Source organism: Capra hircus, chromosome 2, assembly GCF_001704415.2.
Source record: "Capra hircus breed San Clemente chromosome 2, ASM170441v1, whole genome shotgun sequence".
In the NCBI taxonomy this organism is placed as follows: Eukaryota; Metazoa; Chordata; class Mammalia; order Artiodactyla; family Bovidae; genus Capra; species Capra hircus.
The window spans coordinates 20663931-20686445 of NC_030809.1; the positions used below are offsets into that span (position 1 = coordinate 20663931).

General features: G+C 42.8%; 1 protein-coding gene across 5 annotated transcripts in view; it reads right to left on the bottom strand.

Moving 5' to 3' along the window:
* Nucleotides 1–22515, bottom strand: part of RHBDD1 (rhomboid domain containing 1) — a 137726-nt gene that overhangs the window by 101664 nt on the left and 13547 nt on the right. For all 5 annotated transcript variants that reach the window (XM_005676625.3, XM_005676623.3, XM_013973035.2 and 2 more), the window contains 2 exons: nucleotides 7586–8083; nucleotides 5556–5688 (listed from right to left, as the gene is read on the bottom strand). In XM_005676625.3, coding sequence (XP_005676682.1) covers nucleotides 5556–5688; nucleotides 7586–8018 — 566 coding nt within the window. In that variant the 5' untranslated portion in view covers nucleotides 8019–8083. The remainder of the gene's footprint in view (nucleotides 1–5555; nucleotides 5689–7585; nucleotides 8084–22515) is intronic.

The following is a 22515-nucleotide window of genomic DNA, read 5'->3' on the forward strand; positions in this document are numbered from 1 at the left end:
CTTGGAAAGGAATATTGCACTTCTGGGGAAAATGTGTTAACTTTTACACTTCATTGTCTCCTTTGCTTTAGATTAACCCTTTCTCTTGAATTCCAAAGGATTTTTAAGAATAATGTTTATAACTGAGCAATCGTTACTAGCAATTCTGATTTAGGTAGGTGAAGTCTAAATCTGTTAGCACACATATTCATATAGACAGCTAGAGCGGGCATATTATTAATTAATAAGCTTGCAAATTAATACTTATTCTAATGAAAAATAGCAGATTGGCAGAAATCTGTCATCACAGCCCATTCTCATTGCCCCTCAAGACCTGCCAATCTAATGTTCTTCCATGAAGACAATAAATGTCCCTGACCTTAGAGTAAATGCATTTAACTCTAGTTTAAGCAACTAATAGCTGCTTTAAAGCAGCACCTCCCCAAATTTTTGTCCTGTGTCCCACACCAAAAATACACTTGAGAAATGCAGCGCACAGACACTTAAAACGAAAGTGCCTGGAAATAACACCCTCACCACACTCAGCACTAGTCTGTCTTTCTCTTTCCTTTCCCCTCTCCCTTCCTTCCTTCCTCTCTTCCTTCCTCTCTCTTTCAAACACTGCTTGGGTCTCACTACACCGATTTCAGAACCCTTTAAAGGATTAGAACCCACAAGTGCCAACTACTGCTTTAAAGCCCTGTTAGCTGATGGGTGATGCTGCTGTGACCCATGGTACCACGGCAGCCCAGCATGCACTCCTCCCTCAGCCGCCCTCCTTGGCTCTCTTCCACGTTCACTCCAGACCCCCTCCCACACTGTCCTTTGTACTCCTTTGCTTTTCATTCTACTTTCCCCACTTCTTTTTCATTCACCTGTCTGGCATTACACAGGAGACAAATCTCCCCACATGCAGAGGCATAAAATAACACTTGCTTTCTTCCACTTGCAGATTCTGTGGGTCAGGAATTTCAGGAAGCACATGGTGGCCGGTCTTGCCCCCACCATGTTGAGGCTGGGCTGACACATGGCTATATCTAACAGCCATTCACTCACGTGTTGTGTGCTGCTTCCTCACAGCACAGGGGAACCAGGGAATGTGGGCTCCACAGGCCAGTGTTGCCGCTCATAAGGCAAAGGACTTCTTGCTTCAGAAGTAACATGGCTCTTCTCCTGCCATCTACTGACTGCAATGAGCCACAAACCCACTCAATTCAGGGGCAGGAGCCCCGGATGCCATCTCTAAGTGAAGTTCTAAAAGAACACATGGGACAGGAGATGGTGTAACCATCATCATCCAAATTGTTATTCCTCAACCTCATTCCTAATTCCCAAGGCAAAAATCCAACAGACTGCTACGAAGCTGACTCCACAGAGGTGTCAACTGGCACTCAAACATAAGGTATGCCTTTTATGTTCCCTATCTCAGCACTACTGGAGAAGAAAGAACATGCATGTTGCATTTTAGATGAATATGCCAGAAGCACCTTATCGCAAAATGTAAGCAAGGACAGAATTCAAAGTAGGATGGGAGTTCCCTGCATCTAAGTTCTTGTGGAACAGAACTTACAATCAGTCCCTTTAATGAGAGAGACAAGTGGCCCCTCTCCTGACAAAGCATTAACAGTTCAGGGTAATTAGGAATTGTTAATCAGCGATTTCAATGGTTACATGTGTTCTTGCATACTTTACTGCTTCCCTTTCTCTCCCAGCCCTGGCTGCATGAAGCTCCCATCTTTCCTTTCATACAAGTTAAGACACAGCCAAGTGCGATGCCAGAGAGGCAGCCTGAGAGCTGGGAGCAGTGATTCTCAAAGTGGGCTCCATGGACCATGGGAGGTCCCAGAGGCCCTTCCAGCAGTTCATGAAGTCAAAACTATTTTCATAAGAATACTGAGGCATTATTTGCCCTTTCCTATGTACTGGCATTTTCATTAATGATATAAAAGCAACAGGAGCTTCCCTGGTGCCTCAGGGGTAAAGAATCCACCTGCCAATGAAGGAGACAGGGATCTGATCCCTGGGTGGGGAAGATCCCTGGTGAATGGAATGGCAACCCACTCCAGTATTCATGCTGGGAAATGCCATGGACAGATGAGGCTGGTAGGCTGCAGTCCAGGGGGTTGCAAACAGTCGGACAAGACTTAGCAACTAAACAACAACAACATAAAAGCAATGAGGGGTACAACCGCTGTGTCTTGGCTGCTTGAATTAAGTGAATCAAGCAATGACTCCAAAAAAATATCAGGAGTTGCTGTGTGTCTCACAGCCACAGATTCACACTCAAAGAGAAAAATGGAAGCTTTGCTTAAGAATATCCTTGATAAATAGTAAAATTTTAATTCCTTAAAAAGCATACATCTTTTTCATATGCTATGTAACGAAATGGGAAATAGGCAAAAAGCACTTTAACTCTATATCCAACTAAGGTGCTTATCTCCCAGTGAAGCACCAGTGTGGTTGGTTGAGCTGTGAGATGAACTGGCTACTGTTTTTATGAACTCTCCCTCATCAGACTTACTCAAAAGAAAAACTGACTGCCCATGGTTAAATAAATGGAAAATGGCACGCATTTTCTTAAAAATAATGCGAGCCTTCAAAAAAAAACCCCACAAAAACCCAGTGGTATCTACTGTCAATAAAATTTGAGCTTTAAGGTGAAAATTAGAATTTTGGAATATCCTCCTGCCTGTGCCACCTTAGAAGCAGGGTCACTTCTTCAGACACAACCACCGAGCAGGGTCCCAGGACACACAGGGAAAGGAAACAACCAAGTGAGGCACAGCTGTCACTGACACACGCCACACACGGGAACCGTGACAGGGACACCGTGCAGGGGCCTGCGGGGCTCCTGGGCACAAGGCCTCTGTGTCCCGTTTCTTTGACTATAGGAAACAGCCTTCATTCAGCCTCCAGGACCTTCCCTGAGTCCCAGTGGGCGGATTCAAGCAGCTGTTAATCAGGGAAGGGAGAGGATGCAAAGCCAGGGAGAAACAGTCAAGAGCAGCCTTGAGGCAAGGTCCTGTTTCTCCATCAGTGGATACACACAACCTCTCTGAGCTGCTCTGCAGATACTGACCCCTGCTCAAAGTGGGAGAGGTTAATGGTTAAGGATAGTGCACTGCCCACAAGCCTGTAGACCCCAGACTCGTTGGACCTGAAAGTTGATGATGCTGACTCCTACTTATCTCACCACCAATTCATCAGAAGAAATGGCCAGGACTGATCATTCCCTCTTCGAACATGTACTATAAAACTTCTATCTTCCCCAAGTGAGGACACAAGGTTTTGAGGACATTGAACCTGCTGTGTGTCCCCCTTTGACTGGCAAAGCAACAAAACTATCCTTTTCTACTTCACCCAAAACTGTCTCTGAAATTTGATTCAGCATTGGTGTACAGAGAAGCTGAGCTTTCAGCATCAAGAGCAAAAGGCCCAGCAAAGAAGAGTGGTTACTTCACCCTGCTGTGCAGGTCCATACCCCTCACAGGGCTGGCTGTTTGGAGTGGCTTCCCTCCATAAAACTCCCTAACTGGGGGAAATTACTAATTCTGTGGATTTCATAAAACACAGAGGGCCATAAATGTTTGCTTGGCAGATTTTTTTTTTTTCCCTCCCAAAGGGCAGCTCATTAAGTCCATCAATAAAGCAGGCTTTGTTCTAAAGATTTACAATGTTTTCCCAATGAAAATTCTAATTGACAACCACCAGGAGAATAACAATGTGGAACACCAGAGCTCTGGTTTCTCCCATTCTTCCAAGATCCATCTCAGAGAAGCACTCCCTTCTTAGGTTTCCTGGACCAGCACTCAGCTCTGTCTCTATTGGACACACACATAAGGAGATGCTTGGATATCATCAGTTTATCATTCAAAGTAGTCAAACCTTAAAAAAACAAAAGATTTAGTCTTTCAAACTTCAAAGGAAATTCCATTTGATTCCCAGGCTCAGAATATCAGGTCCCTCCATGCAGAATAAGCATATTACATAAAAATGCAACCATGCCTTTTCTATGTAAAAGGAATGGGGGTGGGGGGGCTGGTATTGCTAAAAAATAAAAATGCATGATGAGGTCTTAAGCAATAGTTGCATGAGAATATTAAAGGCGCAGCTATTCAGTGGATTCATTATAGAATAAAAGTTCAAGTATCAGAGGGAGTGATTTTCATATGAATGTTGGGTGTTGCCCTCACACACAAGAGTCTCTGGTCTATACAGAGAACCGAGTCACATCAAGCAAGTCAGGGAGCTGTGAGTGACAAGGTATAGAGAGGGCTGTTCAGATATGGGACACACATTACTGGACCCTTTTTCAAAGAAAACTTTGAAGATTTTGTTAGGCTTTCTTGGTGGAACTGTCACAAGATAACAATACAGTTGCAAATGAGTGGCGTTCAGTGGCCACACCACTGCCTTTTACAGACCAGCTGGCGAAGGCTGCCCTGACGGGATGGGAAATTAGCATTAAAGAAGGACTCAAGGTTACTGGCCTGACACGCAGCCCAAGAACACTCTCCAATAAAGTACACGACACCCAACATAGTCACAAAACCAAAAGCAAAACAAAAGAGCTCCTTACTGAAAAGAAAAGCAGCCAAAAAATATCCATACTCCTTTCTGAACCTTCTTGAATCTCTCCCTTCTCCAAACAGTTTCCAGGTCCCCAGAGTTTAAAAATAAATGTGCAAACCATGGGCTTCCAGTTGCATTACACAGATTAAGAGAAGTGCAGCTGGTGGAAGAGGTAGGGAAATAAAAAACAATTCACTCCTTTTTCTGAAGAGAAAGTAGAGAAAAGAATCAAAGTGGAAAAGCAACCCCCAACTCCATCCCCACTCCCCTGGGAACATTCAGACCAGGAATCAGAAGGCTAGAATCCTAACTAGCCTGGTATCTACCACCAGCTGTTCAATGAGTCTCCAAGCCTTCTGAATTTCCTTGTCCTCATCTTTAGAGGAAAAGTTATAGATGTCAGGGATTCCCAAACTGTGTTCCCTGGAGCTCCAGGGTTCCAGAGGAGCTTCTGACACAGCCACAGTGACATGGAGGTCAATCAAAGGGAATGGGGTCCTGTGCTTCAATTCAGCCCAAACAGTGCAGAGTTGATCCAGCTCATATGTCAAGACTGTGGGTAAAATCTTCTGCTTATCGTCAAATCACCAAGACAATCCACAACTAAAGTGGCTTAAAAGCATTAGTCCTCTAAAATATCTGCTGATTTTTTATCTTTAAAATTATATGGTTTCTAGCTGCCTCTCTGAATTATCATTATTAGAATTAACTAATTGACAGGCTGGTTAATATTAACCCCCTAAGCTGTGTACCAGGTTCTACTTAAAAGGTGAGAAAATGGAAACTCACGTAAGACAAGTACATCAAAATCACACAGTTCAGTAGCTGACAAGATTCAAACAGAGGAATATCTGACATAAAACCATTAACTGTATTCTGTCCTCAGAGTTAAAGGACAAACTTCACTCACTATAAAAGAGAGCAGGTTACCTCATTATTACTACAATTCTTTCTCCGTGGAATATCAGGTCCTTCATTTGCATTCTCTAAGAGTAAACACTCACCCTGGTGAGATGAAATGAATAGCCAAGAGTTCCACCCAACAAGCAAATCTGTTGGATACAGGAAAGCCCAAAACGTTGACAAAGCCTCCAGGGCAACAGTGGTTGTTCAGAACTTTCAAAGCAAACAAAACTCCTAAAAGAGAATAAAGAGCATTCAAATATCAGCAATCCAAATGCAGAGATGACCAACACTGGCAAAAAAAAAAAAAACTAACTGAAGTGAAAATGATTATCTGACTAGATCCAACTCTTGGCTTTGAAACATACTCTATTCCTGATAACGAGTCAACCCAACATTTGACAGAAAGATAATCCTCAAGGTAACCATTCCTTCGATGTTTCTTCTTCTTCTTTTTTTTTTTTCTTTGATCTTTTGGCTGCACTGAAAAGCATGTAGGACTTTAGTAATCCAACCAGGGATCACATCCTCAACCCCTACAATGGCATCCCGGAGCCTTAAGCACTGGACCACGAGGGAAATCTCCTTCAGTGTTTCTTAACAGAGTTCATACTGACTTTGAGTATGCTGCTGCTACTGCTAAGTCGCTTCAGTCATGTCCGACTCTGTGCGACCCCATAGATGGCAGCCTACCAGGCTCCCTCGTCCCTGGGATTCTCTAGGCAAGAACACTGGAGTGGGTTACCATTTCCTTCTCCAATGCATGAAAGTGAAGTCACTCAGTCGTGTCTGACTTCGCGACCCCATGGACTGCAGCCTACCAGGCTCCTCTGCCCATGGGGTTTTCCACGCAAGAGTACTGGAGTGGGGTGCCATTACCTTCTCCTTTGAGTATGCTACTAAATATATAACACATAAAATGGGGATAACACACTAGTAATGGTACTAAATGCGACTGAATTTAAACTTCAAAATCATTAATTGTATGCTGCTATGTGATTTTTAACTCAATTTGAAAAAACACCATTAATGTGTTTTTTTCTAACTCCTATGGAAAGATATATTGAAGGCAGGGCATTATGTCCTTTCTTCTCACACAATTAGATGCATGAAGATGTATCTTAGAGGAAAGGGGAAAGGACAGCAGGGAAAGGGGAGGAAAGGGTTTGTTTTCCTTCTGTTTCAGGACAATTTCCCTCCTACCCTTCACATTCTAATTTTTAGAGGATCTATTTTAAGTCCGATGGCAATTCAGTCCTACAAGAAAAATTTAAGAAAAGAACTAGTGAGGGGCAACAGTGAGAGACAACGTAACACGTGGTTAAGTCATGGAAACTAGGTTCAGACCCCAGCTCCATCACTTACGGGGTGTATAACCATGACTGATTTCTCTGTGCCTTAGCTTCCTAACTTAGAAAATCAACACAAGGCCACCTCCCTATGGACCTGTTATATTAATTAAATAGCATAAATTGTGCATAGAGCTCAATTTACCACTCCCCAAGTGGCGCAGCGGTAAAGGATCCAGCTGCCAAAGCAGGAGATGCAAGAGACTCAGGTTCAATCCCTGCGTCGGAAAGATCCCTTGGGAGATAGAAATGGCAACCTGCTCCAGTATTCTTGCCTGGGAAATCCCACAGACAGAGGAGGCTGGTGGGCTACAGTCCATGGGGTCTCAAGGAGTCAGACATGACTGAGCGCACACACACGTATAGAGAATATCATGGTAAGGAGGTGCCATCACAGGGTGTGGTACCTTTATTTTAATGGCGTTATTGAGAGGCTGCTGATCTTTTTAGAGAACTCCCTATCACAAATACACCAGTGCATCTCTCTCTCTGGCCCCATCACAATGAGCCAGGGCCTATTTCCAAAATTCTATTTCCTGCAAAACCACCTGTGGGCAGACAGGTGTCCAAGAATGAATAACGCAGCATAATGGGAAATAGCAAAATCGATGACTCTCCTGTGCTCCAATCAGCCTCTTCTCCAAAATCCAAGCCCCAGCAGTCCTTAGCCACTCAGATGTCAGTTCCCTCACCAGCTGGGACCCCCGCTGCATAAAACAAGAACAGCTGTACCTCCCTTACTGTCTTCAGGCAGGCTACCTTTAGAAATGTGTCTGCCTTACCTGAGAAACCGATAGCACAATTCCTTTTGAAGTCAGGCTCATTTAGAAATTCTGCCAGAGCAAATTCCAAGAACAGGTACACAACCCCAGTGAGGAGGGAGAACGTGACGATGATGTAGGCAAACCATCTACTCCCCAGTCTTCTCTCCAGATGAATTCCTTTCCACAGCATGGATGCCATATTGAAATACAAGTGCCAGTCATCCGCATGGTGAATAGGGGAAAGCAGCAGGCGTTGCCAGTCCTTCTGCTGGTAACACTTCTCCACACTGAGGCAGGAGCTAAGCAGCGGCTTCAGGGGATTCAAGAAGAACCAGATGTTGAGAGCCAACGTTGCCAGGGTGACAGGTGGAACATTGTTGATCCCGACCTGGAAGATTTGAGAAAGGAGCAGAAGCAGCCCGATGTTAACTCCTCTTGATCTCCGATGCATGGTGAGATATCAAGCCGGAGATAGGAAGACGTGGTCAGGTCTGGGGAATACACAGGCAGCTGACTCTAAAACACAATAAAAAAATGCACATGAAAATCCACCAATTAAGAATTAGGGCATCGACAAGACATGCTCACCCGAAGATTAGCTTATGTTACATACATCTCATCTCCCATTTAATGGAAACATTTATATTCCATGTCGTCCAGAGCAACTCCCAGGACACTGGCTGCCATCTCTCCTCATTGTACATCCTAAAGGAGAAATGTTATCCCAAATCCCAGTGGGCCAGTGAAGGGCTGGGTATGCTTTTTCTGACAAACATGCCATAAAAATGTGACTTGCCTCTCGTATAAAAAAACTTATAACCTAACAAAAAGACAAAGATACTACACAAATATTTAATGATAGTACACAGCTACTTATTGATTTCTTCTCAGAATGCTAATTTTAAAGAAATTTCGATGTTGATACATTAGAGTCTGCCCCAAAGTTGTTTGACACTGGCAAGTCTTAAAATGCAAACATATATCATCTTCTAGTCTATTTTGCCAGATGTTAACTGCTAGAATGCTTTATTTTCACAAAAATTTCCTCTTTTAAATGTTCCACTATGTGTCAAATCCTGGACTGAAACATGGTCACTGTCTTTAAGGAACTCATTTTCTACTAAGAAGTAAACCAACAGCAGCCACACAGTGTTTTAAATGCAGGGACAGAGGAAGCCGCGACCCGAGGCCGCGATTCAGCCTGACGTGGTTATGGTCTTGAAGGGTAAACTGGATTCACCAGTGAGGAAAGAGTACCCTGTTCACTGGTCTACTTCTCCATGCCCTGGGCTGACCTTGTGACCTACTTTGGTTGACAGAATGAAGAGCAAAGGACACTAGTTCTGAATCTAGGCTTCAAGGTGATTTGCAGACTTCTGCTCTCTTTTGGAACCCTCCTGTGTAACCATGCACACAAGTCCGGGCTAGCCTGCTGGAGGACGGAAGACACGTGCTCTAGTCACCTGATGGCCGCAGCCACTGACCAGCTCAGAAACAGACCTGTTGAACTGACCAAAAATGAATAAGTAAATCCAACTGGGGGCTTCCCTGGTAGCTCAGCTGGTAAAGAATCCACCTGCAATGCAGGAGACCCCAGTTTGATTCCTGGGTTGGGAAAATCTCCTGGAGAAGGGCTATCCACACCAGTATTCTTGGGCTTCCCTGGTGGCTCAGATGATAAAGAATCCACCTGCAACGTGGAGACCTGGGTTCAGTCTCTGGGTTGGGACGATCTCCTGGAGGAGGGCATGGCAACCCACTCCAGTCTTCTTGCCTGGAGAATCCCCATGGACAGAGGAGCCTTGCAGGCTACAGTCCATAGGGTCACAAAGAGTCGGACACGACTGAGCTACTAAAACACAAATCCAACTGAGCCCAGACTAATTTGCTGACTCACAAAACAGTGAGCTAAGCAAATGATAGCTTTTATCCATAATAAGATATTTCAAGTTTTTTATTTGTTTATTCTTGGCTGTGCAGGCTTTTCTCTAGTTGTGGTGAGCAGGGTCTACTCTCTACCTTCAGTGCCCACTACTCAGTGTGGTGGCTTCCCTTACTGTGGAGCACAGGCTCTAGTGTGTGCTGGCTTCAGGAGACACAGCTCCCAGGCTCCAGAGAGCAGGCTCAGTAATCGCAGTGCTCGGGCCTAGCTGTTCTGTGGCACGTGGGATCCTCCTGGACCACGGATCAAATCCATGTCTCCTGGATTGACAGGTGGATTCTTTACCACACAACCACCAGGGAAGCCCACTAAGTATTTTAATTTCACTAAGTTTTGAGTGGTTTGTTACACAGCAATGACTAAACAATACCAAGGGACTTTGCTTTGGAAAAAGTCTGGGTTATGCTTTCGGGAGGAAGCTAGTAAAGAAAAGGGGCACAGATTAAAGGTGCAAGAGATAAACAAAAGGAATCAAGTCCTGAGAGGAACAGCCTTGTCCACCACAACAAATAAGAAGACAAATGTCAGGTATAGATATGGGTAAACAGGCAGATTAGGGGAAAGGATGCTGAAAAAGTTCTCATCTAGTGGTTTTCTGATTTGCCTGATTTCCCTTTTTCTGAGCTTTCTTGTCTTCCAATCAAATACATACCTCACTCTGATACGCTAAAGATTTCATTCAGACAGCACACTGGAAACTGCATAGCTTTGGATTTAAAAAATGGCTAGATTCTCCTACTTACTAGACCTGGGACATTGGGCAAACTACTTAAACTTCAATTAGTTCACTTTAAATTGGTAATAATACCTCCTTCCCAGGATCACTGTAACACGTCTAGAACAAAGTAGGTGCTGAATAAATGGTAGCTACTTTTTCACTGGGGCTTCCCAGGTAGTTCAAGGGTAAAGAATCCAGTTGCCAACGTAGGAGACGTGGGTTTGATCCCTAGGTCAGGAAGATCCCCTGGAGAGGGAAATGGCAATCCACTGAAGTATTGTTTCCTAGAGAATTCCATGGACAGAGGAGGCTGGTGGGCTACAGTCCATGGGGTTGCTAAAGAGTTGGACACGACTGAGCAACTAAATAACAACAACTTTTCATTACAATAAAGTAATCTCACTTAAGAGAAAAAGCTTTCACAAATTACAACATTCTAATAAGACTCAAACGTACTTCCCAACCCACCCCCCATATGGATTCTTATTAACATCACACCCAAAAGAAAAAAATATACATATATGTGCGTGTCATATGTGTGTCCCTATTATTAGCACTCAAATTTCTTTACTGCCAGGGCTTATCGTTATAGCTTTGTAGCAATCTCATACACTAGAGAATTTAATAAAATTTCAACTGAAAAGCTCCCAGATAATTTTGGAGAAATAGTCTATATTTTTCCCATTGACCTTCATGTTGATTTTCAAATCTCCAACTATTGTGACAAGTTTGCAATTCCCCTAAATAGTTATCTATATATCGAACATCATTACTTGTAATGGGAGTAATGGAAAAATATGGCCATGGTCATTAAGTAACCGGCTTAAAAGAAATCACAAAATAAACCCTTCAGTATTAGTACAGTGTCCTATGATACCAGGCATATGCTCAGCAGAAAACCAAAAGTAATTATGTCTTTGCTTAAGAAGAGCAAAGACATAAAAGAAAAGCAAATTCCTGTCAACTGGAATTACTAGAGATGAAGAGTACAAACAAAAAGATAGTGGCATTCCCCCAAGCCTCTCTTACGCTGTGCACCCAGGCTCACGTTCTACTTGCTTGACTTCTGCTCAGACCCAAAGGCCCCTTCTTGTTCTCCTCGCTTCTCACCTGTCTCCCCACTGATGGCTGCTCCTGCTCCCCTGGGCTGCTGGGCTCTCCTGTAGGTCTCCTGACTCCTTCCAACCCCCCTTTCTTTGCTTTTCAGTTCCCCTCCATCCTTACACTCTATTTTACATATACTCATGGAATTCCACTCTCATGGTTTCTATAATTCTTTTTATCAGGATGGTTCCCAACTTTATATTTTACAGCCTTTATTTCTCAGATTTCAGAGACATAACCTTCTAGGAAGAATAAAATCTGTCCGATATCTTGCTCTCACAGAATGACTATTCAGCCATACCTTCAATCACTAATTTATTTAATAACTAACAAGTGCTGATTGCATGCCAGCCCCTGTGCCAGGCACCAGAGGCACAGCAAAGACCAAAACCCTAGCAATCTCAGTCCCTAAATGGCCCATTTCTATTTGTTGAAGGAAATAAAAATACTGGCTGCCAAAAAATCACAGCATGAATAAAACGACATGCTATGCTTAACAGTGCAAAGGCAGATAAAATCAGAACCAATGTGAGAAGTGCATAATATGTGTCAGGCTCTGCTTTCACAAAGGCCAACAGAACATAAAGTTTTGAGTTTTAAGTAGCCAAGATCAATCCAAGTCTTTTAAGTAGCCAAGATCAAGCCAAGTATTGTTTCATATCAGATCTGTGGCCCAGTTTCCTTTCTTGTAAGTTACACCAAGTCAGACATCCAAGGTGAGGGGTATAGCCTGTTAACAAGGTAACAGAAAATCCAACTAGTTCATGTGGAGATCAAATATGTAATTTGACCTTGTGGGTCAGGCAGGCACAGTTCTAAGAACACCAAAGACAACAGATCACAAGTGGCGTTTACTATAAGATGAATATTGTCCTGTATATCAATATACAGAAATTTCTAGAGAGCTAAGCTAAGCTTATTTAAATTATATGCAGAGTACATCATGCGAAATGCTGGGCTGGATGAAGCACAAGCTGGAATCAAGATTGCAGGGAGAAATATCAATAACCTCAGATAAGCAGATGACACCATTCTTATGGCAGAAAGTGAAGAACTAAAGAGCCTCTGATGAAAGTAAAGAGGAGAGTGAAAAAGTTGGCTTTTTCACAGAAAACTAATATCATGGCATCCAGTCCCATCACTTCATGGCAAATAGGTGGGGAAACAGTGGAAACAGTGAGAGACTTTATTTTCTTGGCCTTTAAAATCACTGCAGATGGTGACTGCAGCCAAGAAATTAAAAGACAATTGCTCCTTGGAAGAAAAGCTAGGACCAATCTAGACAGCATATTAAAAAGCAGAGACATCACTTTGTCTACAAAGGTCCAACTAGTCAAAGCTGTGGTTTTTCCAGTAGTCATGTACGGATGTGAGAGTTGTACTATAAAGAAAGCTGAGCCCCCAAGAATTGATGCTTTTGAACTGTGGTGTTAGAGAAGACTCTTGAGAGTCCCTTGGACTGCAAGGAGATCCAACCAGTCCATCCTAAAGGAAATCAGTCCTGAATATTCACTGGAAGGATTGATGCTGAAGCTGAAACTCCAATACTCTGGCCACCTGATGCGAAGAATGGGCTCATTGGAAAAGACCCTGATGCTGGGAAAGATTGAAGGCAGGAGGAGAAGGGGACAACAGAGGATGAGATGGTTGGAAAGCATCACCGACTTGATGGACATGAGTTTGAGTAAACTCTGGGAGTTGGTGATGGACAGGGAGGCCTGGCGTGCTACAGTACATGAGGTCGCGAAGCGTCGGACACAACTGAGTGACTGAACTGAAGCTGTGGGAGACAGCACAGAAGCAAGATTGATGAGCTGGAAACTGGAGCAATGTGTTTGGTTTTGAAAGGGACTTGTTTATTCTAATCTGTACCCAGACCATAACCAGTTATACCAGCTCAAGGAAGAGCAGGTTGGGCCCTTGCTCCAACCCTGCCCTCGCATTATAAACACTTCCTTCCCCTCACACTCAGCATGTCCCAACCTGAACACTGGAAGGTCCCTTCCAAGTCTGGCCCTCCCCCCATGTTCCAGATCTCAGGACACAGAATCCCGACCTACCTAGCTATTCATGTTGGAGATGCTGATAACATCCTCAACACATACTTTCTCCTCTTCATCCCCATATCCCAACCACCACACTTTAATTCTTCCAAACTACTTTTTATCAATCTCCCTCTTTCTACCCCTAGATCCACTACATTAACCTAAACCACCATCATAGCTTGCCTGGATTACAACAAATTCTGCTTCTCCTTCTTCTATCCACCAACCACTTTCCACCACTGCTCAGAGTAATCTTTATAAAACTGAAGTTGGAATACCCTGCAGTAAGCCATCGAAGGCTTATTGTTAAAGGCTGGATGAAGTCCAAACTCTTGACTACAATTACATGCTCATGATAACCAGTGCCCTGCCGGCCCCTCTGGGCTCATCTCACGCTGCTGCTGCTGCTGCTGCTGCTGCTGCTGCTGCTGCTGCTGCTGCTGCTGCTGCTGCTGCGTCACTTCAGTCGTGTCCAACTCTGTGCGACTCCATAGACGGAAGCCCACCAGGCCCTCCCGTCCCTGGGATTCTCCAGGCAAGAGCATTGGAGTGGGTTGCCATTTCCTTCTCCAATGCATCTCACACTAGTCTCTGTCTTATCCACTATGATCCAGCCACTCAGGTGCTTCCACCCAAGGAACTTCACGGTCACAGCATAAATGCTGAGGGCAGAGTTATCTGTTTTAGCCACCACTGAATACCCAGAGCCTGGCATAGTAACTCATATACTCATATAAGTTGTAAGTGTTTGTCCAATGAATCAAAATATTTAGCATGTTAAATATATCTCTACCTTATACAGTAAATGAGACTGACTGACAAGGTCTGAATACCTATGATACATTCATCCCTAAGTATTTTTCTTATAATTGCAGCAGCCTTCCTCACAGCACTATACATATTATTCCACTTAATACTTTCAGTTCCTGAATAGTGTTTGTAACGTTTACCTCAACTTTACAGGAATAAACTTCTGCTCCATTTAAAATGTATTAGTAAGTTGCTTTGCCAGAACTATTTGATAAAATAATGGCATTTTAATTATGTAGTAACACACACCGGACAGTGCTACATCAAGGTTGTGACAGAGAGAAATGGAAGACCTCTTAAAATATTGATAGGAAAATTAGCCGCATTTACTTTCAATGAGAAATTAAAAATTAAACAGGTATGTAATAAGAAAAACTGAGTGGTTAGAACAAACAAAAGAAACTGAATTTATAATCTGGGAACCCAACGTGTCTCACAGGGGAAAGAAAGGAGTTTTATGAAAAGGGAAAAGAAACTAAGTACAGTGATTCTCAATTCTACTGACAAAAGCAAAAAATATTTCATCATCACCATTTACCATGGTGACAGTGTATCTCAATTTTCAGTTTAAATGTTCAAGAACTCAGGCTATTAAACTGCAAACATATATACCAGTTATAAATTATATTCCTGATTTGGCATCTGATAGTAACCAAATTAATATCACAAGAAAGAAACTACAGTCTTAATAGGAGTAACCGAACACTATTCTGAAAACAGCCTTCTATGTCATTAGAAGTGCAACAGATCTTAAAATTATTCACTGAGAGCTTTTAAAATTGTGTGAGATTTTTCTTAAAGAATCAATAAAAGGATTATCAATACATATTTGAGGTAGAATAATGATATGTCATTATTACTATTTTCACGCCTTTGGAAAATTTCATTTAGGTTCCATACATATTTAAGCATATCCTCTAAAAAAAAATCATAGAGAAGAATGTATGTTTGTCCAAGTCACTTCACAAGTATTTATCAGAGGCCCGCTACCACTCAGGTTGAATATTTTGCTAATGCCTGACTTTCCAGATGCTTAAGCATTGATTTTTAAAAATTGAGCTATAATTCACACACCATAAATTTTACTCATATACTACACATCTCAGTGGGTTGTGTATATTCACAAGGTTTTATAATCACCGCCACCATCTAATTCCAGAATATTTTTGTTCCATTCAAATGAAACTCTCTCCACTTACCTCCTCAACCCTCCACCTACCCAGTACCTGGCAACCACTAATCTACTCTTCACCTCAATGAATCTGCCTATTCTGAACATTTCATACAAACAGAATCATACAGCATGTGGCCTTTCGTGTCTGGCTTCTTTCACTTAGCACACTATTTTCAAGGTGCATCTACACTGTATCAAGTATCAGTACTTAAGAGTTCCTTTTCATGATCCAGCAATATTTTATTATATAGATAAGCCACACTGTTTTATCCATTTATGATGGACATTTGGGTTACTCCCACTTTTTTGGCTATAAAGAATGCTGCTGCTATGAACATTCACGTACAATTTCTTTGTAGAAACATATCTTTCCAGTTCTCTTGGACATATATCTAGGAAGAGAATTGCTGGGTTAATTCTGGGGCTTCCCAGGTGGCGCTGCTGCTGCTGCTGCTGCTAAGTCGCCCCAGTCGTGTCCGACTCTGCGCGACCCCATAGACGGCCGCCCACCAGGCTCCCCCGTCCCTGGGACTCTCCAGGCAAGAACACTGGAGTGGGTTGCCATTTCCTTCCCCAATGCATGAAAGTGAAAAGTGAAAGTGAAGTCACTCAGTCGTGTCCGACTCTTAGCAACCCCATGGACTGCAGCCTACCAGGCTCCTCCATCCATGGGAGTTTCCAGGCAGGAGTACTGGAGTGCGGTACCATTGCCTTCTCCCCAGGTGGCGCTAGTGGTAAAGAATCTGCCTGCTGTTGCAGCAGACTTAAGAGATGTGGGTTCGATCCCTGGGTTGGGAAGATTCCCTGGAGGAGGGTATGGCAACCCACTCCAGGATTCTTGTCTGTCTGAAGGATCCCATGGACAGAGGATTCTGGTGGTCTAACAGTTCACAGGATCTCAGAGTCAGGCACGACTGAAGTGACCTAGCACAGTAACTCTATGCTTAACTTTTTGAGGAACTACTAGACTGTTTTCCAAATTTTTGTGCCATTTTTCATTCCCCTTCAGTGTAAGGAGCTCCAATTTCTCCATACTCATACATACTCAACAGCACTTGTTTTTATCCATCCTTTTTATTACAGCCATCCTAAGTGGGTGTGAAGCAGTACCGACTTGCTTTTCTCTAGTGACTAATGATGTTGAGCACATGCTTAAATTTTTATTGCTTAAAACACAGATAAGCATGTTCACTGGTACCCGTAACCATAAAGATGAATATGTCCCTATCCTCAGCCTCCCTCCCACACCCCCTTCAAGGAACAGTTTAACAAATGCTTCAGAAAAAAAAAAAGAAAGAAAGAAATATGATGAAAAAAAGATGGAACCACAAAGTCATTCTGGTTAAACTGCCAGAATTTTAGCACTACCATCCATCTCTTCCCCTGTGATGATATGTGCTAAAAGTGAATGAGAATGTACTTCAGTAGCAGGGGCCAGGCTGCGGCCAAGGCATTCAACTCTACACACTGTAAAATCTTGTTTTGAAAGATGCAGAGGGTCAGTGTGATTTATCGATTCAAATAAAGCAAAAAAACTATGGAAATATCAGATTGGATATGCTAAACATAAAAACGTCCTCCACTTTTGAAATTACAAGAGCTGAACAACAAATCAGAGCATCATAAATACCACACTGACTTGGATATTCGCCCAAGTGAATTCACAAAACAATTAGATGCATCTTTTCTCTCTCTCACTGCCAGCATAGTCCGTTTTCTCTAAGAATGAAATGAAATGGATCATTTCTTCTCATTGCCACCAACTCTCAGCAACCTTTTCATTCATGGCTTTTCTAATCCAAACATAAGAGACTGTCTTTACCACCTGTTAATATAGGGCCAATAGATGAGAATGCTTTGTTCCAAGACAATAATAATACAATCTGTTGTTCTTCCTGTAATACATCTTAGCATAATTTTATTTTTCCTAAAGGTATTAGCTCCAAGAAAGTCCAATAACAAAGTGCAGATTTTCAAGATATTTTTGAAAGTAAAAAAATGCTTCGGTATAATATGTATTTGCATTTAGTGGAAAATAAGAATTTATGAACCAAACACTTGTGAAGTAATTTGTTCCCTGTTTCAAATATATGAATGCATTTCAAAAAGCTTACATAGCTTAAAAAGTGATACAGCTGTTAAATACAATATACATAGTTATATCAATAACACAGGAAGTATACTTTTAAAACTTAGTACTTAAAACATTAAACGTAATAGCAGATGGCCTGGCTTAACACCACTGCACGGTGTTCAATTGACCAGAATGCATCATCTACCTGAGTTGATGAGTCAACGGGGAGCTCCAGGGGTCCAGTGTGGAAGCTGCGACAGAGCACCATCAACATTTTATGACATAAACAACAGATTTTTTTCTGGCGATCAAAATCTGTCACATGACCTCATGAGCTATGTTAATGATAAAAAGCAAAGAAAATCAGAGTAGGATTCTGTTTTCTTATTTCACATTAGAGGCAGAGAGATACAAAGAAATGACAATCGAGTGAAAACTGACTTCATGAATAAACAATGAAAACTGGAATCAAATTATAGGAAGAAGGTAATTGGAATCTAGTCTTCATGAAAACTGTGACACTCAGTAATTACACTCCAGTGTCTGTTCATGGAAATATCTACGGCTTGGACTCTGGTCCAGAAGAAACTGGGAATTGTGAACACTTTCCCTCTTTGAAGACTGCTGACATCTCCATGTACACAATGGTTCTCCAATCTCATACACTTCATCTTCATAACTATGTAAGAAACTCTTACCCAGGTAGAGACAACCATTAAACTCTCTCTCAGATACCAAAGGGCTAAATCTTTCTGATTTTCAGCTACCAGACCTAGCTTAAAGACACAAGACCTAGTTTTTAACACATGAGAGCTCCTCTTTCCTTCTCCCCCTTATATACCATCTCTCCAAGTGAAAACAAATACAAAATTTCCCATACCTTACTGGAACTAGGTCCAACTGTCCTTTACAAGGCCGTCTTAAGTACTAATACCAATGCCGTTCATGTGGAAGGCAAAATAGATGACCTCTGAGGAGTTAGGATTTAAGACCACTAAAATGAGACAGAAGTTAAGAATGTTCCAGACAAGTAAGCAGCCATTAATAAGGTCATATGTGTGATGACACACCCAACCAAAGGTCAGATCCTTATCACCTGATGCTCCTCCCCCAATCTTACTTGTTATGCCTGACTCGATTTGCTTAAAATCCCATGTCATCATGTTATTCCCTGCCCCCAATCCATCATGTTTTCTTACCTAGATCAGCTTTCTCTACGTCATCATTGTAATAAGACTGAACAGTACCATATTTAACAGAGTAGACTCTGAAGCTTAATGGCTTGGGTTCAAATTCTGGCTCAACTGTTTGGAATTGTATGATCTTGCTGTCATTTGTATGAACTTGTTAAGTTGTGTCCAACTTCTTGTGGACTGTAGCCTGCCAGGCTCTATCCACGGGGTTTCCCAGGCAAGAATATTGGAGGGGGTTGCCATTTCCTTCTCCAAGGGATCTTCTCGACCCAGGGATGGAACCCACGTCTCCTGCATTGGCACACAGATTCTCCACCACTGAGTCACCAGGGAACCCCTTATAAAACAGATACTAAAGAATAATAAGACCTGTCTCACAGAGTAGTTGATGAGTGAATATATGTAAAACACATAGGACAAGGCCTGAAATATACTAAGGAGTTTGTAAGTATTAGCTGATATAATCATCAGATCAACTTCAAGCATTTTAGCCTATACATCAGTCCTATATTTGTATACTGTTCTCAGTAATGGAGTCTCTGGTGGCTCAGAGGTTAAAGCATCTGCCTGGAATGTGGGAGACCCAGGTTCGATCACTGGGTCGGGAAGAACCCCTGGAGAAGGAAAATGGCAACCCACTCCAGTACTCTTGCCTGGAGAATCCCATGGAGGGAGGAGTCTGGTAGGCTACAGTCCATGGGGTCGCAAAGAGTCAGACACAACTTGAGTTCTCAATAATAACTAATATTTATGCAGCTATCTGTAGTTTACAAAATAGTTAAGTATACTTGCTTCATTTCACTTAATTCTCACAATCTGGGGAAGACAAAGTTAGTTCCATGTTATCTACCAGCTGGTCTACCCAGCACTGGACAAAAAAAAAGTCACTTTACTGTCTTGGTAGTCATTCTGAAGCCTGCTCTGGACAGCTGCCCAGATGAGAAGGAGCTCAATGAAGCTTCTGCCCTGGAGACTTTCTGGGGATGTTAAATTCCTCTGTCCAAGGTGCTAAATAATTATGGCCATCTCCACAGATGGGCAGTCCTATGGGGCTCTCTCACCACCAGAGGTCACCAAAGTGAATTTTACATACATCCCATAGCTTTTAAGTCTGAGTATTCAGAACATAACTGCCCAATTTAATGGAAATCCTTTCAGCAGTTTTGGTGAGAAAGCTTCAGAGAAAGAAATAACATTTCTTTCTCATTTAAAGAGACCAAGATGACAATGCTCTTAAATTGGACTTCTGCTGCTGCTGCTGCTAAGTCGCTTCAGTCGTGTCCGACTCTGTGCAACCCCATAGACGGCAGCCTACCAAGCTCCCCCGTCCCTGGGATTCTCCAGGCAAGAACACTGGAGTGGGTTGCCATTGCCTTCTCCAATGCATGAAAGTGAAAAGTGAAAGTGAAGTCGCTCAGTCGTGTCCGACTAGAACTCAAAATCAGCTCATCAGATCAGACAGTGCTTGTTTATCTGGCAAGCCCTTCAACCTTCTGCCTCTCACAAATGCAACCCTTGCCGTTACTGTCAACGCTTTTGAGAGACCGCCATGATCCTATCCATCACTCAAAAAGTAAATGTCCACATTTCCGCAGGTTTCCCAGGTAGTACTAGTGGCAAAGAATCCATCTGCCAATGCAGGAGATGCAGGAGACCTGGGTTCAATCCCTGTCTTGGGAAGATCCCCTGGAGAAGGAAATGGCAACCCACCGCAGTATTCTTGCCTGGGAAATCCCAGGGACAGAGGAGCCTGGAGGGCAACAGTCCATGGGGTTGCAAAGAGTCGGACATGACTGAGCACTTGTCAGCAGCATATTTCCACAGCACATAAGAAATTCCTGAAATGAGAATGACTATATGGGGTTCAATAAAAATCTTTTGGAATTTTAGGTTGTGATCTAGAGGCAGACCAGGAAACAGCTCAAACTTCTGATGCACAGTCCATCTTTTTCTAACTCAATAGAAACCCTGAAACAAGATGTCAGCTACTTTGCTTTCACATAACTGTTTCTTGGTGGTAAACTCAAGTTTAAGAGAATTCTTGTAGGTTCTAAAAAAAAAAAGACTAAAACAATGTTTCATTTTTAGCTCAATCTCTCCTTATATAGCATAAAATTCAATAAGGACTATTTTAGGTAGTAATAAGTGAGAAACGGGTGAAAGTTTAAATATTTCCATTTAGTCAAAGGTTTGCTTGTATGAAAAATAAGATCTCACCAAAGAGCTAAGGTAGGGCCACTCAGTTTAAGGTGGATATTGCTTGTGGCAATAATGAGACCCACTGAAATGGATGCATCGTGAAGTGAGCTATCACTGTGGGTGCTGGGCTTTATCTCACCAGGAACTCTGGGAGCTGGTACAGATAATACCTCAGTGTTAATGCCAAGGGCTAGAACTCTGCCTTAACTCCCTGTCACTGGTGGCTTGTCAGAGCAGGAAAGGTGGGTATTAGGGGCCACAGAAAACACTCGGGTAAAGAACCGCAGGTACTAAAGGCTGGAAGTCTGTCAGAGGACACCAAGGGCACAGGGATGTGAGACACACTCCCTGCCACTCCTCCCAACCCGTTCAATTCTGCCCCAACCTTCAAAGCGCCTCTCCTGAGTTGCATCCTTAACGTCAGATTCCTCAGCCATCTCAGCATTCACAAAATCTCCCACAATGCCTTCCATGTGTATGATCCACCTGTGCCAACAGGATGTCACCAGAGGCTTTTTATCATCTCCACCACACTGTGTTTTCAGGATACCTCGGGGCTTGAGAGCACGTATTCTGGGGTCTAAACTAGTCCCAGTGCCTGGCTTTAGCCTTAAGAGCTGTGTGAAGTTGTGCAAGTCACTTAACCTAAGCCCCTGTTTCCTGCCATGAAAATGGGATAATAATAATAATAATAGCTAAACCTGATCCTGTCTAAGTCTCTTGGACAGCAGGGAGATCAAACCAGTCGATCTTAAAGGAAATTAATCCTAAATATTCATTGGAAGGACTGACGCTGAGGCTGAAGCTCCAGTATTTTGGTCACCTGATGCAAAGAGCTGACTCATTAGAAAAGACCCTGATGCTGGGAAAAGATTGAAGGCAGGAGGAAAAGAGGGTTGTCAGAGGATGAGATGGCTGGAAGGTACTACTGATGCAATGGACATGAACTTGGGCAAACCTTGGGAGATGGTGAGGAACAGGGAGGCCTGGCATGCTGTGGTCCACGGGGTTGCAAAGAGTTGGACACAACTGGGTGACTGAACAACAAACTTGATCTTGGAATTCCTGCAAGGATTCAGTGACCTAAAACACCAAGTGTTCATTCTAAGGAATGATGTCAAGCACACAGTCGACACATTCAATCTCAGCTCATGTTTCAATGACTTAAACAGAGATACCCATTTGTTATGGAGTTTAAGTTTTCCTCAACATGGGTCAAACACAAAAGTCAAAAAACTTTGACTAAAGTTACACTCTTATGTAGTCGGAGTTCATCCTTGGCAGCACTGTTCTCAAGCTTTACACATGCACGATTACCTGACAAAGTTAACTCATAGATCAGGACCCACATAATGAAGGCTGCCTCAAACGTCTGGCTCATGCCACAAATCTAAACCCAAGTCAGCCTGCTTTTATGGGAACAGCCTCGCTGCCCAGGAAACCTAACGCTAAGCACAGTCCTCCAGATCAGCTTTAGTCAGGTCACCTTACTCTTTTGAAAAAACAGGTCCTGCTCGCCTCAAAAGGAAACCATCCCCTACTCCCTAGCCAGCCATGCAGTTTCTTCCTTGCCTCTTCTAACATTCTGTAAAACTCATGTGCGTACATGTGTGTGTGCTCAGTCATGTCCAATGCTTTGCGACTCCATAGACCATAGCCCACCAGTCTCCTCTGACCATGGAATTTTCC